This window comes from Fusarium odoratissimum (assembly GCF_000260195.1).
Source record: "Fusarium odoratissimum NRRL 54006 unplaced genomic scaffold supercont1.1, whole genome shotgun sequence".
Lineage (NCBI taxonomy): Eukaryota > Fungi > Ascomycota > Sordariomycetes > Hypocreales > Nectriaceae > Fusarium > Fusarium odoratissimum.
In genome coordinates, this window is record NW_022158687.1 from 3,920,232 (window position 1) to 3,933,219 (window position 12,988).

The window sequence follows — 12,988 nt, forward strand, 5'->3', positions numbered from 1 at the left end:
AAGCAAGGAAAGAACGATTGAGGGGCAATGAGTAAAGAGTGCCCCACCATTTGTCGCCGATGCAGGAGGACTCATAGTCATCACCTCAACTTTTTCGTCGGGCGATCGATCTTCACTCATGAACAACTCGATTTAACAACCTCCATGCTAAGCTTTCGACTATAATCGACACCAATTGATTCATCTGGTTCATTACAAACATGGAAACGACCCTACCGCTGCCATTCTTGGTGAGCATTGGCAGCCCCAATGGCCAGGCTACCAATGATGGCCTCACTCGTCAAGAGATTGCCCTTCTGGGAGCTCCTTTCTATGAGACAGCTTCTAAGGATTGGGGTCGCCCCAGTGCCGGAACCAATGCTCACATGGATGCCACAAGTTTAAGTAACCCAGACGATGTGATTGCGTTGCTCGATGGCGGGGTTCGAACGGTTTTTGTTGCTTCGGAGTCCTACTCAGAGTATACAGAATATGGCGCAAGAGTCATTCCCACTGTTTCTTCCCTTGACATTTCCACAGCTTCCGAAAATGGTCTATTGGTAAAGGATTTCGACATTTCATCCAGCGACGTCGACAAGTTTGTTGAGGAAGCATCAGCCAAGAAGATCAAGAGCCTTTACATTAAGCCAGCTCCCAAGACCGATATCGAAAAGTTCATCGAAATTGCCAAGAAGGCCAATGCAATCCCTATCATCCCTTCTACAGGGTTGACGACCGACAAGAACGATTCGAGTCGACTATTGTTATCTAAGATTATCGCATCATACTGGAAATCCGATCGATCTGACGGCCTTATCCCTACTGTGGTAACCGATGATGCCGGGATCGCGTTGGGTCTCGCCTATACCAGCGAGGAGAGTATTCTGGAGGCTCTTAGGACACAAACCGGAGTTTACCAGAGTCGCAAACGTGGTCTTTGGGTGAAGGGACTTACTTCTGGTGACACTCAGGAACTGTTGCGAATTGGTCTCGACTGTGACAACGACACTCTCAAATTCGTGGTCAATCAGAAGGGCCGTTTCTGCCATCTCCAGCAGTTTGGTTGCTTTGGAGACCTCAACGGCATCTCAGCACTTGAACAGACACTCAAGTCTCGCAAGGAGTCTGCTCCCGAGGGTTCTTACACGGCCCGCTTATTCTCCGATGAGAAGCTTCTGCGAGCAAAGATCATGGAGGAGGCAGAGGAGCTCTGCGATGGCAAGACCAAAGAGAACATCGCTTTTGAAGCTGCTGATTTGATCTATTTTGCTTTAACTAAGGCTGTTGGCGCAGGTGTTAGCCTCGCAGACATTGAGGCTAACCTGGACGCCAAGAGCTTGAAGGTCAAGCGTAGAACAGGCAATGCCAAGGGCAAGTGGGCGGAGAAGGAGGGTATCAAGACCGATGCAGCCCCTGTGAAGCCCTCACAGCCCGCGGTTGAGAAGCCAGCTGATGGACGTATTGCTATGGAGCGAGTTGATGCCTCAAAGATCTCCGAGGCCGATCTCGTAGAGAAGCTCAAGAGACCTTCTCAGAAATCCCCTGACGCCATCTTGAAGATTATTCAGCCTATCATCGAGGAGGTGCGAACTGGTGGCGACAAGGCTGTTCTGTCTTACACCCACAAGTTTGAGAAGGCCACTTCGTTGACATCGCCTGTGCTGAAGGCTCCCTTCCCCAAGGAGCTTATGGATATCTCGCCTGAGACCATTGAAGCTATTGACGTCTCTTTTGAGAATATCCGAAAGTTCCACTCTGCACAGCAGGAGGAGAAGTCTCTCCAGGTTGAGACTATGCCTGGCATTGTCTGCAGCCGCTTCTCGAGACCTATTGAGCGAGTCGGTCTCTACATTCCTGGTGGAACCGCTGTTCTCCCCAGTACTGCTCTGATGCTTGGAGTTCCAGCTATGGTGGCTGGTTGCCAGAAGATTGTATTTGCCTCACCTCCCAGATCTGATGGCCGCATTACCCCTGAGATTGTATACGTCGCTCACAAGGTTGGCGCTGAGAGCATTGTCCTGGCTGGTGGTGCTCAGGCTGTTGCCGCCTTGGCTTATGGTACGGAGAGCGTCACCAAGGTTGACAAGATTCTTGGACCTGGTAACCAATTTGTGACTGCGGCCAAGATGCACGTCAGCAACGACACCAATGCTGGTTGCGGTATTGATATGCCTGCTGGACCCTCTGAAGTTCTTGTTGTTGCTGACAAGGATGCCAACCCTGCTTTTGTTGCCTCCGATCTTCTCTCTCAAGCCGAGCACGGTGTTGATAGTCAGGTTATTCTGCTTGCTGTTGGCCTAAGTGAGCAGGAGCTCCAGGCTATTGAAGATGAAGTTCACAAACAGGCCCTTGCCCTTCCTCGTGTCGATATCGTCCGAGGATCTATCGCTCACTCGGTCACTGTTCAGGTCAAGGACATTGAAGAGGCCATGCGCATCAGCAACGAGTACGCCCCTGAACATCTCATCCTTCAAATCAAGGATGCCGAGAAAGCTGTTGATCAAGTCATGAACGCTGGCAGTGTGTTTGTTGGTCACTGGACCCCTGAGAGTGTTGGCGACTACTCTGCTGGTGTCAACCACTCTTTGCGTAAGTTCTCCCATTAGTTTGTGGTATACGACTGATGCTAACAACTTTCACAGCTACTTATGGCTTCGCCAAGCAATACTCTGGTGTCAACTTGGGCTCATTCCAGAAGCACATTACCAGCTCCAACCTTACTGCTGAAGGTCTCAAGAATGTTGGTACCGCCGTCATGCAACTGGCTAAGGTCGAGGAGCTTGAGGCTCATAGAAGGGCTGTGGAGATCCGACTTAACTATTTGAAGCAACAGTAGTAGACTGGGACAGACAAAAAGGGAAAAGGGCGTATGTAGATAACAGATGGGTTTTCTTTAGGATAGGGGCGCGGACTTGGGACTAGATGTTGTTTCAATATGCACAAGCTTGACAGACCACGGGTGCTTAAGAATAAAATGCAGCTTGCTCAAGTAGTATTTCTAGCCTGTCAAACAACAAAAGCTTTTGTCTGTCAGAATGCCATGATGTAATCACTACAAGTACAATGAAATGCTCAACGCCACGCTATGCCTCAATATGTAAAAACCCTTTCTTCTCAGTTCACCTTTATCCATCTCCTCTTATTCGTTCAGATAAAACTCTCGCCATCAATGTCTATGAAAAACAACCCATAAACACTCTAAAAAGAAACGCCTTTGAATTCGTTACACCTTACTGCCTGTTGGGAGCAGCAGCAACAGCCTCGGTGGCCTGTTCGTGATACTTAGCTTTCCTTCACTTCACTTCATTTCTCAATGGTGAGATGACCAACCCCTGTTATGTGTTGGGCGAGAACGTCCTCCTTAAGCTGACCTTGACGCCGTTGTCCAATGGGAGCAGCGTCAGAGGTTCCGTCGCCCTCGTCTTCATCTTGACGGCCTTCCTCGCCATCTTCGTAAATCTCATCTTCATCGTCCTCGTCGTAAGTTTCTTTCAAGTCGCGTGTCATAGACGCCTTGAGTCGCTCTTCGTCGACGCTACCGCCCAAGACACTTGCGGCTTCGGCAAACTCATCCATAGATGCTCGAGAGATGTAACTATCGGCAAGCCCTTCACCGATCTCGTCCACATCTTCATCTATTTCGCCATCCTCATCGTCATACTCCTCTTCATCATCACCATACTCGCTGGTAGGTCCTCCTGGGCCGTCCTCGTCATCGTCATCATCACTCTCGCTTGCTGAAAAGTCAGCCATGGCAAGAGGATCATCTCTCCAGTACGTGAAATCCGTGTACTCCTCGCCGCCACCTTTTACCAGTGTGCTCACGGGAGGGAAGTAATGGTCAACGACTTCGTTGATATTCACGTAGCTCATCTTGAGCTTGTTGAGTGTCAGTAGATCAAGTGACACTTCAGAGTTGGAATTGATGGTGAAAATGCGGTTTCGAGGGACATCGACGGTCCGGTAAGAGATTTGATCGGTCAAACGATTTCCGTAACCAGCATAAAAGGGATGACGATCTGGGCCGTATAAGTTTCGAATATCTCGAAGAGTTGCCATCTTGAAGATGTGGGGTTTGCGAAGGTAAACCTCTCGCCTCAATGCAGCCATGGTTCTATCGGGCGACAGGATCGTAGGTCCGGGCGGCATCCTGTAGCCATCCTGAACGATACCCGCCAGGTAGGCTCTTGTAGTGTCTGATTGTCCAACGGATCGACTGGTAAGGTACATGATATTATAACCATTGGCGGAAATATCGCTGTACAACTTAGCCACACCTGAGTGAGTCCAGTCACGGCCAATCATGTTCAACACGTGGCCAAGGGCATCCGACTTGGTAATGGTACCGTCAATGTCTGAGATGACAACAGGCGTCTCATGTCTCCAGAGGTACATGTTTGCTTTGCAGGTAGCTCGGTTGACAGTGAAAGCCATCGAGTTCGCGCCTGGCTGAAGCTTCAGATCCTTGAGCTGCTGACTAGTCAATCGCAAGGTCTTGGCGTAATTCCTGTTGGGATCTCCTGCATGGCCCGATGAGCTCGGCGGGGTGCGGGGAGGAGTTTGCAAGTCCATAGGACCAGCGTCGGACTCGGCTCTTCGATGCAATAGAATAGGAGAAGCAGTTGCATCGCTGCTGTCACTCTGATAACCGGGATCAGAAATAGCATCGGCTGCAGTAGCCCTACGGTGCGACTGCAGAGACGCCTCGATAGTCTTGTTCATAGCAGCCTGCTTGGCCTCCTCACTGCTGTAAATCCATAGGTTTCCCTGCTCATCGAAGCCAATGAGTGCGCCGATGTCATAGTTTCCATCCAACTCTTCGGAAAGAATCTGGCGAGCCAGAATTTCAGCCCGAAGAATGTCCTCCTCGTTTCCCTTGAACCCATTCATGTCCAGCATCAAATCACCGCTGTCTGTGACCTTTGTGGGTATACTTGCGGCAGAGAGTCCCTTAGACAAGGCCCTTGCACGTTCGAGTGCCTCGCCCGGTGCCAGAGGCGGAGGACTAGAGGATCGTTCAGAAGCAACATGCTCATCGTCATCGGCGGAACTGTTTCCGTCTAGACCTCGGCTTCTAGCACTGGCACGGAGAATATCGTCACTATGTGGTCGGGGCACCTTTGAAGACCAGTCGCCGGACGCTGGGCGGGCGCTGGATAACTCTGGAGAAGTCGAAAGAGGGGTGATCAAGCCTGCTCCAGTGTTAACCTATGTTTGATGGAAGAGGACAGCTTATGCCTACCATTGTCATTGTCTTTCTTATAGAGCACGGACGGGAGCGGTCGTCGCAGCTTGGACTCTGAAGCGTCAAGCTCGAACGCTTCTGGCTCCTGCAAACCAGATTCTGACTGTTCCGGGTTGAGCGGTGGACTGCTCGCAGGACTGGAAGCGGGGGAAACGAGCGGCGATGTCTGCAGCGACTGTGGGATCCTGTCTGTGGTCTCGAAGACGAAGAAGGCCTCGCCGCCTTCGCCGAGTTTCATGGAATAGCTTTGTTTGACGCCATTGACCTTGAATTCGACTTTCTTATCCGACGGCCTCAGGAGAGAGAACTTTCCGAATCGGACATGGAACGGCGAGCAGACCAGAGTGCCATCTTCGTGTTCGACAACAATGACATCAATAGCACCACTGAGAGTCGCGGGGTTGATTGAATTCCAGGCTGTCGAGACCGACTCGCTGAGGCCGCGCACGTATTGCATCTTGCCTCTTACGGCAGAGAACGTCGTATGGAAGAGATTTTTCTGTTGCCGGTGTTGATCGCGAGTTGGAGAAGCTGGAGCGGCTTGTCGCGGGGGATATAAGACGACGATCTGAAGGGCTCAATGACACTGAGAAGCTCCCGAAAGGAAACGAAACAGCAGCAGGTGACAAGAGCCCGGGGCCCTAAAAGAAGTTTATCTGAATACGGATGGGAAACTTAAGCGTAAGGCGATTCAGAGGTATGCAGTCGAAATTCTAAGGTGAGTTAGACAGAGCAGAAAAAGATGGAATGGAATGTGAAATGTTGGGGGAGTAGGTGCAGGTACAGATTGGTTTGAGGCGGGTTGAGCGCAAGACAAACAACGGAGGTACCGAGTACAAAGAGACGCTTGCTGTGGTTGAGCGGGCTTGGCCTGGTCACTTTTTTTTTTCTTACCCCAGTCGCCGAGTCGATTAGATCAGGTGAAGACGTCACCAGAATTGGAGAAGTGCTTTTTACTTGGAATTTCGAAATTCTAGACAACAACAAACTGAAGTTATTCGGATTGAGACATCACAGAAACGAATGTGTAGTAATTTCATCATAATTTGGAGGCGTCTTACTCCCGTGCCACGGCACACCTCATACAAGCATAGAAACCGCCTGCAGTCAGCTAAGAATGACGAAGTCACTGTAACAGAAATGCCATGAGGGGCGCCCCAACATGACACTGCCGTAGTACCAGGTACAAAGGCGCTACCCGCAGCTCGCAGGGGTCTAGACGTCCGCCAGAATCATGATGGATGATGGATGCCCCAGCAGAATCTATCACATGAACGGCTCAGGCGGACTAAGTTGCCGAGTTAAGACTCGAATCATTCGGTTTTCGGATACTTTTTTGTAAGAGGTTTCTATAAACCTGATTAGATGTAGTTTTCACAGCTGAATGCGTCATATTCTGTTAATTCTGGTATATACCTTCTTTCAGGTTCTGTCGTTGAACTGATACTGTTGCTGATAATTGAATAGCGCGGATAGGCTGTAAATCTGCAGGGATTTAGCATGGCTTTGTTCAACGGTTGAAACATAGACACATACTCAAGTCAACCCATGTTCGAGAATATGCTGGTTACAATATCTCACCGCAGATGATAAGTCATTCAAATTCCGGCGGCTTTGCTCCGTCTGGAGGTGCTCGATTATAACCACCACTATACCTGGCGGTCGACAACACTCGTTGGTATTATTCTGTTGATATTCTATATATTCCAGATCCGTATTCATAGTACTCCAACCCAAACTTGGAGAGGGTCTTGGTTTCTCTAAACTTTTCTGTTGTTCTTTCACTCAACTCTGTGTGTAACGGATATGTCTTCTATCCACTTACACACTGACCGCTTTGCGTGAACCGAGGCAAAGACGTTAGATCAATATCCCAGCATATCTATTCTCTCAGACATAAAGAAATAGAGCAAAAGTTTTCCTAGGTATGTCCTAAATGCTAAAAACATATATTCTTTTGTCTGAGCAGCACTTACATACCAAACCACCTTTACCCACCTTACCCTGTATGTTTAGACAACCACCAAACGCCATGGCTTTGAGTGCGATATGGAAATGTAACTTGTATGCAAATCTTGATACGATCTTGCATTCTGATAAAGATTTATGCTACCTTATCACATAGTGCCTTAAGTAAATCTGACAACTTTGCTTGGTAGTATTCAACAAGTACCTGCTACTCCAGAGGGTATCTCTTAAGCAGCAGTGGGGATTGGTCAACAAGCCGCGGTCCAAGCACATGCTGAACCACCACTGAAAAAATTCACATCGTTCTGTTATAGGTTCAGAAATCTCAGATCTTTAAGAGGTTCATGATTCGTTCCCTTGTTTCTCTCAAGCTCGATCCATTGCCAAGAGGGAAATGCTACGGTAAAAGTCGCTGTGCCGAGGTGATATTGATGTCATTGATCGATCGAGGCTCGTGTTTGCAACTCACTAGTTGCGTTTTATGGAGTAAAACAGACTGTTAAGGAACAAGGCACTGCCAAAGCAAACCATCCATCCAAAGTAGACCAACTTGTCCAACAATATCAGTCCCAGATGTAGAAAATGCTAAACTCAGCGCAAACAAATTCACATGCTTGAACAACGCTAACATCCCGAGTTCAGAGTCGATAGTATCGGTGCGCTGGCATTAGGCAGGGATTACAACTCCAGGTTGAGTAAAGCCTCGGAGAAAGGCTCATGCCTTTTCGGAGAAGACACGGGCACTAGAAAAAGCCTTGAAAGCTGAAGATGAGGCGACAACTGGCAATTGCAAAGCTCCCAAGCTGATAATGATGATGTCGGTGAAGACTTACCGTTTGATCATGAGAGAAGGATGAGAAAGTTTTTATGCGTGTGAATCCAGTGAGAGCATCCATGATTAGAGGCAGATTATTGACCAATGGACAAACGTACTTCCTAAGCCTATAATATCGAGTCCAATGCCACGTATATGCAGACATTGTGTACTCTTGAGGGCTAACAATGGTAAGGAACTCGCCTATCGTGCACCCGGCGCCCTCATCCGCCCTCTGCAAGGTGTAAAACGGCAGAAACCCTAAATAGGCCTTATTCACAATGGTAAATGATGATGCCATGCAGACGGGACCCCATTATTAAGACCCGAGCCGTTGGGAAAAACTCAGCCATGTCATGTCTTCCGTGAGCGTGAATCTTCCAATCCGCCGCAAACATCACCAGTGACGTTTACAAGGGACTGTGAATTCGCTTACGCACGCTAGCTAGTAGCGCGCCATGTTCGTGAGTGCATTCCAGCAGTTTTACGTGAATAGTAATACTAAACTATGAACATAGGTCGGTAAGAATTGGTTGCAATCGATAATAGACAACTCTGTTGGAAGTTAACGTATAAACAGCGGATTCAAACTATAGCATTGCTTGAAAAACTGCGACAAGCTTGTGGCAAACGTTATCCAAATACAGTGTAATGAAAACAGTGATAACCGTCGTATTTTGCATGAAAGATCGCCAAGCAGGGTAACATGGCGCACATTTATCAACGCTTTAAGGACCAGGCGACACGCAAGGCACTGTGCCATTGGACGACGAGGACACTGTACCTCCGCAAGAAACAACAGGACAGCGCTGTGGCTGAGAATTTGCACGCTGCAACCATAAGTAACGAGACAACACTAACACCAGAGAAGGAGGCCAGAGCCCAAGAGGGCCGCTGAAATCTCCACCCTTGCCCATGACCACGCTGTCTCTCTAGTTAAGGTCCAAGACCAAGACCATCCTTACCCATGCCCGCCTTTTTTTTCACCCACTGTTGGCATCGGCATCTGCCTCAAGGATCCTCCCCTCCCACACGACACCCTGAGCTTGGATTAGGTATTGGAATCGGCACTGGACCTGGACTTGGACTTGGACTCTTCTCGGTGGTCTGGCAGAGAAGGACAGCAACATCTTCCACCAAGATTGAGACCGCTGAGAACATGTCATGGGAGTTGCCCGTCTTGACCACTCTCATCCTCAGCGTACTTGGCTTCTGGTGGATCTATAGCCCTCGCGCCAGCTACCAGAAGGCCCTGCTCTACCTCTTGCTGTGCAGCAGTTTCACCGTCTTCTTTGATCCTCGTCGTCTGATCGAGTACCTATCCCCCGCCACGGTCGAAGCATTGCTGGATTTCCGCATCCATGTTCTTTTGATCCATCACTCCAAGATGGTCTTGACACTTGGTGCTGTCGTTTGGTGAGTCAACGTCCTCTGTCTCGCCCCTAGTCAATAATTAGAAAACAGCGATACCCCTTTGCTCGGACTGCGCTGACTATTGATTCTCTCTCTCATTACAGGCTACTGCATCGCTCGTGGCAGACGTTATGGAAACCCGTTCCTGACCTCATCAATATCCTCGGGGTCGACGTGCCTGAACCTCCCGATGTTTCCCTCGCTGGCATTCGATCCGATGCTGCTACTCTGAGCTGGACTCGCCCAACTAGTAATCGGCCGGTACAAAAATACACTATCCAAGTCAATGGCGTTCATGGTCGGTCTTACTGTCGAGATCTATCTCGGAACCTTCGGTTGGGGAAAATATCAAAAACTGACTGACACGGTCCATATAGTTGGCGAATCACCGGGAAACGAAGTCGCGATCACTGTCACAGGACTGAAGCCAGATCACTTTTACAATATCAGGGTCGTTGCTGTCGGCCCGAATAACTTCCAGGCCGGAAGTCAAGTTTTACGACTTCGAACATTCGGAAAAGATGGCAGACCTCAGTTAGGTAACTCACGTGTACCTACCAGCTTTCCTAATAACGACCACTCTCATCCGAAAAATGGCGATGAAGATGACGATTCCGACTCGCAAAAGAAGCCTCCAGTTCCGTCTGTCGAGGCGGCCCCTGTGCTTGATGGTAACAACGCGTCCACCTCTGACGTTAGCGCTACCGGTCCAAGTCAGCGACGAAATACAGTCAATCGACGACACTCCCCGTCCGTTGCCAGCATGGACCAACCTCAAATCAAGCTTCCACCTGTGGATGGCCCGGAGCTATCGCTGGACGAACTGAATCGCCGATTTGAATCCACTCGGAAGGAAGTCGACGAGACTTTGGCTCAGTATGCCAAGGAAGAGGCTGAACTACAGCAACAAGAGGAAGAGCTCAAGCAAGAGAAAGATGCCAAGAGACAGGCGCTCAAAGAGAAGGAGGAGCAGACCGCTCAGCTCAAGGCCAGCGTCCGTACTACCATGGAGCAAATGCGTACAGCGGAGAAGGATCGCGCGAGAAAAGAGCAGCAGTTGAAGGACAAGGAAAATAAGAAGTCCAAGATTCGAGATACTGCTTCAAAGCTCGAGAATGAGATGGAGAGGATGAAGAAAGAGAGGGAAGGATTCGAAGCGCAGAAGAAAGAACTGGAAGCTAAGCGGGATAAAGACGGCCAGGAACTTGACGACTCTAATGCAGAGCTGCAGGAGAAATGTGCTGAGCTAGAGGCCGAGCTGAAGGAGAAGGGAAAACAGCTCCAAGACCTCAAGGCTGCTCGAGAGCAACTTCCGGGTGGCGATGATGAACAGTGGAAGGAGAATGACTTGATCGTGCGAAGAGAGTGGGATGCCAGGAGAAAGGAACTGCACAATCAGCTCGTCGCCGAAACCAAGAAGCTTCATAACCTTGATCAGCAGATACGCTTTCTCAAGGAAGAGCAGCATCAGTTGGCGCTTTACTACAGCAGCCAACCAGACCCCACTGCCATGGAGTTTGAGCCTGCTGCCTCCCAAGATGCTCTCGAAAGCGGAAATATCAACTCTCTTTCCCACATCAACTTGTCACCTCCGCCCAACCAATTCGGCCCTCCCGAAGACTCATTCTCAACTGGCTTTAGTCGGGCTGGATTCAGTCAAATATTATTCATGGACCACAATGCAGCCGACAACGCCGATGATCACCAGTCAGAAGCCGACTTCAGGGCGAACGCGGGACCACTCAGCCCTACAGCCCATGCTCTTCTTCCTTCAGGTATCTTTGACGAGACATTTGAGGATGCTGAAGAGCATCTGCCTAGCCAATTCTTGCCAGACTCTGTTACTGCTGCCGAGGAAGATAACCCACAGTCACCACTGTCTTCCGATGGACGCTCTCTGAACATGTTTTCTAGTCCTCACGGCTCATCACATAACTTGCCCTTCCCCCAGTACAACGACGTGGACTCTCATTCCTTGAACATCAACTCTTCCCCTCAACAAGCACCTCTCGCTTCAAGCCACAGGCTGTCCAACCTCTTATCTAACTTTCAACGTAACAGGGGTCCGAAGCCGGCAGATGTGGAAGGACCCGCGATTGGCAGCCTCAAAGCAGGACAGAGCCAATCGTTTCCCCGAAGCACCGATGATCACGATATGCCGGGTAACAAACGCAGGATAAGCTTCTCTTGGATGAACAGGCACTCTGGAGGTGAATCTAACAGATCAAGCATGGGGCCTACGTCTAGGCCATTCTCTGCCAAGAGACTCAACCCCTTTGCCAGTAGTGCTGGAGCTCTTACAGGTGACAATGACTTGCCACACTCGCGGCCCGCGTCGATCACATCCATTGATCTCCCTCGACCTTCGACGGACAGCGGCTCTATCTGGAACATTCCCGGGGATTTCTCTATGCTGGGAACGAAGGGAGTTTGGTCCCCGAATGAAGGACGCTGGTCCTCTAGGAACCCGTCTCGCCGACCTTCGCTCGGTGCAGTACCGACTGTGCTTGAAACAACCCTTGCGACAGCCAATGACGAGATCCTTGACGATGACGATCTCCTCAACCCTCAAACATCACCTAGCCAGGTCGGTGTTATCGGATCTCGCCCCCCAAGCCACCGTGCGTCCATGAGTCGACATCTCAACCCAGCGGCACCGACCTTCAGGACACCCTTCTTTACCCGTAGAGAGAGGGATGCAAGTCCTGATAAGGATAAGTCGAAGGGCAAGGAGAAGGAGAAACGTGGAAAGTCCAAGGAAGTTCTGACCCCGACCATTGAAGTGCCTCCAAACCTTGATGATTCACCTTCAGATTCGCGGATGTCTCGCGACACGTATTCTGTTCACACACAAAACTCGATATCAGAATCTCATGAGTCTTTGGATCTAGGCATGACAGCCTCGAATTCTACCACCGACAACAACGCCGCGAGCCACAAGGATGCTGACAGTAGTGTTGTCAAGAAATTGTTTAGGAAAGGAAGTTCTAGCAAGTTCAGTACCTTGTCTTCTAGGCTGAGTAAGGATTCCGTCCTTTTCAAGAAGGGACCTGGCAGCAGCACGTTCTCCGAGAAGAATATGTCAGCAGAGCATCGTTCCAGCATTGGCGATGCAGACGAAATCGGGGAAGATCTGTCTCAGCTTGGCCGCAGTTACGAAAGCGTGACTAGCAGCCCGTCGTTGGGTCAGGGGAGTTTCAAATCGAAGGAGGCCCCTAAAGAGGGTCGCATGGGCATGGGAACATGGCGATTCTCGATGAAAAAGAAAAGCAAGGAGCCTGCGTCAAAAGAGAAGGAGAGTATGGAAAGTGACAGGCCTGCAGATGAGTAGAGAGTGTATATTATTGTGATATACATTTATGTGTAGCAGCATTGAGATTAAGTGTAAAGCGGAGTAGCGTATTTGGCATTAGCATTTGGCAGCAGTGGATAGTAAATCATATATAGCCCGACGGTTATTCACAGCATTGGCAATCGCATCTCAACCATTATAAGTCATGGATATCCGATCATCATTATGTGATTGCTATGCTATAGAATAATAGTGTTTAAGTTGGAGGCTCAGGGGA

The 12,988-nt window shown here is 49.5% G+C and overlaps 4 protein-coding genes across 8 annotated transcripts; 3 read left to right on the top strand and 1 right to left on the bottom strand.

Annotated features, from left to right (window-relative positions):
* The first annotated feature begins 70 nt into the window (after window positions 1-70).
* FOIG_01371 (histidine biosynthesis trifunctional protein) lies at window positions 71-4,747 on the top strand. Its single transcript, XM_031198196.1, has 2 exons — window positions 71-2,568; window positions 2,622-4,747. The coding sequence occupies exons 1-2, from the start codon at window positions 201-203 to the stop codon at window positions 2,813-2,815; spliced, it is 2,562 nt and encodes an 853-aa protein (XP_031073963.1). The 5' UTR covers window positions 71-200; the 3' UTR covers window positions 2,816-4,747.
* On the bottom strand, window positions 2,750-6,317 carry FOIG_01372 (uncharacterized protein). 4 transcript variants are annotated; one of them, XM_031198198.1, is made up of 4 exons: window positions 6,009-6,252; window positions 5,222-5,937; window positions 3,310-5,171; window positions 2,894-3,248 (listed from the first exon to the last, which is right to left on the bottom strand). In XM_031198198.1, the coding sequence occupies exons 2-4, from the start codon at window positions 5,679-5,681 to the stop codon at window positions 3,210-3,212; spliced, it is 2,361 nt and encodes a 786-aa protein (XP_031073965.1). In that variant the 5' UTR covers window positions 5,682-5,937; window positions 6,009-6,252; the 3' UTR covers window positions 2,894-3,209. The 4 variants fall into 4 exon arrangements, with proteins under 4 accessions (XP_031073964.1, XP_031073966.1, XP_031073965.1 ...); XM_031198197.1 differs by having other exon boundaries at window positions 2,750-3,248; window positions 5,222-6,317; XM_031198200.1 differs by having other exon boundaries at window positions 2,894-5,171.
* A 2,395-nt stretch (window positions 6,318-8,712) lies between these two features.
* Window positions 8,713-8,904, top strand: FOIG_01373 (uncharacterized protein; the record flags this gene model as incomplete). Its single annotated transcript, XM_031198201.1, has 1 exon — window positions 8,713-8,904. The coding sequence occupies one exon, from the start codon at window positions 8,713-8,715 to the stop codon at window positions 8,902-8,904; it is 192 nt and encodes a 63-aa protein (XP_031073968.1).
* Window positions 8,905-8,955: 51 nt separating this feature from the next.
* On the top strand, window positions 8,956-12,917 carry FOIG_01374 (uncharacterized protein). Of its 2 annotated transcripts, XM_031198202.1 has the most exons (3): window positions 8,956-9,422; window positions 9,524-9,717; window positions 9,797-12,917. In XM_031198202.1, the coding sequence occupies exons 1-3, from the start codon at window positions 8,974-8,976 to the stop codon at window positions 12,748-12,750; spliced, it is 3,597 nt and encodes a 1,198-aa protein (XP_031073969.1). In that variant the 5' UTR covers window positions 8,956-8,973; the 3' UTR covers window positions 12,751-12,917. The 2 variants fall into 2 exon arrangements, with proteins under 2 accessions (XP_031073969.1, XP_031073970.1); XM_031198203.1 differs by having other exon boundaries at window positions 8,957-9,422; window positions 9,524-12,898.
* The last annotated feature ends 71 nt before the right edge of the window (window positions 12,918-12,988 follow it).

Coding starts and splice junctions, on each gene's coding strand:
- FOIG_01371 (XM_031198196.1), top strand. CDS start 201: ATGGAAACGACCCTACCGCTGCCATTCTTGGTGAGCATTGGCAGCCCC. Junction 2,569..2,621: donor TGGTGTCAACCACTCTTTGC/GTAAGTTCTCCC, acceptor CAACTTTCACAG/CTACTTATGGCTTCGCCAAG.
- FOIG_01374 (XM_031198202.1), top strand. CDS start 8,974: ATGCCCGCCTTTTTTTTCACCCACTGTTGGCATCGGCATCTGCCTCAA. Junction 9,423..9,523: donor ACACTTGGTGCTGTCGTTTG/GTGAGTCAACGT, acceptor CTCTCATTACAG/GCTACTGCATCGCTCGTGGC. Junction 9,718..9,796: donor CCAAGTCAATGGCGTTCATG/GTCGGTCTTACT, acceptor CGGTCCATATAG/TTGGCGAATCACCGGGAAAC.
- FOIG_01372 (XM_031198197.1), bottom strand. CDS start 5,681: ATGCAATACGTGCGCGGCCTCAGCGAGTCGGTCTCGACAGCCTGGAAT. Junction 5,172..5,221: donor TAAGAAAGACAATGACAATG/GTAGGCATAAGC, acceptor ACACTGGAGCAG/GCTTGATCACCCCTCTTTCG. Junction 3,249..3,309: donor TCGCCCAACACATAACAGGG/GTTGGTCATCTC, acceptor TATCACGAACAG/GCCACCGAGGCTGTTGCTGC.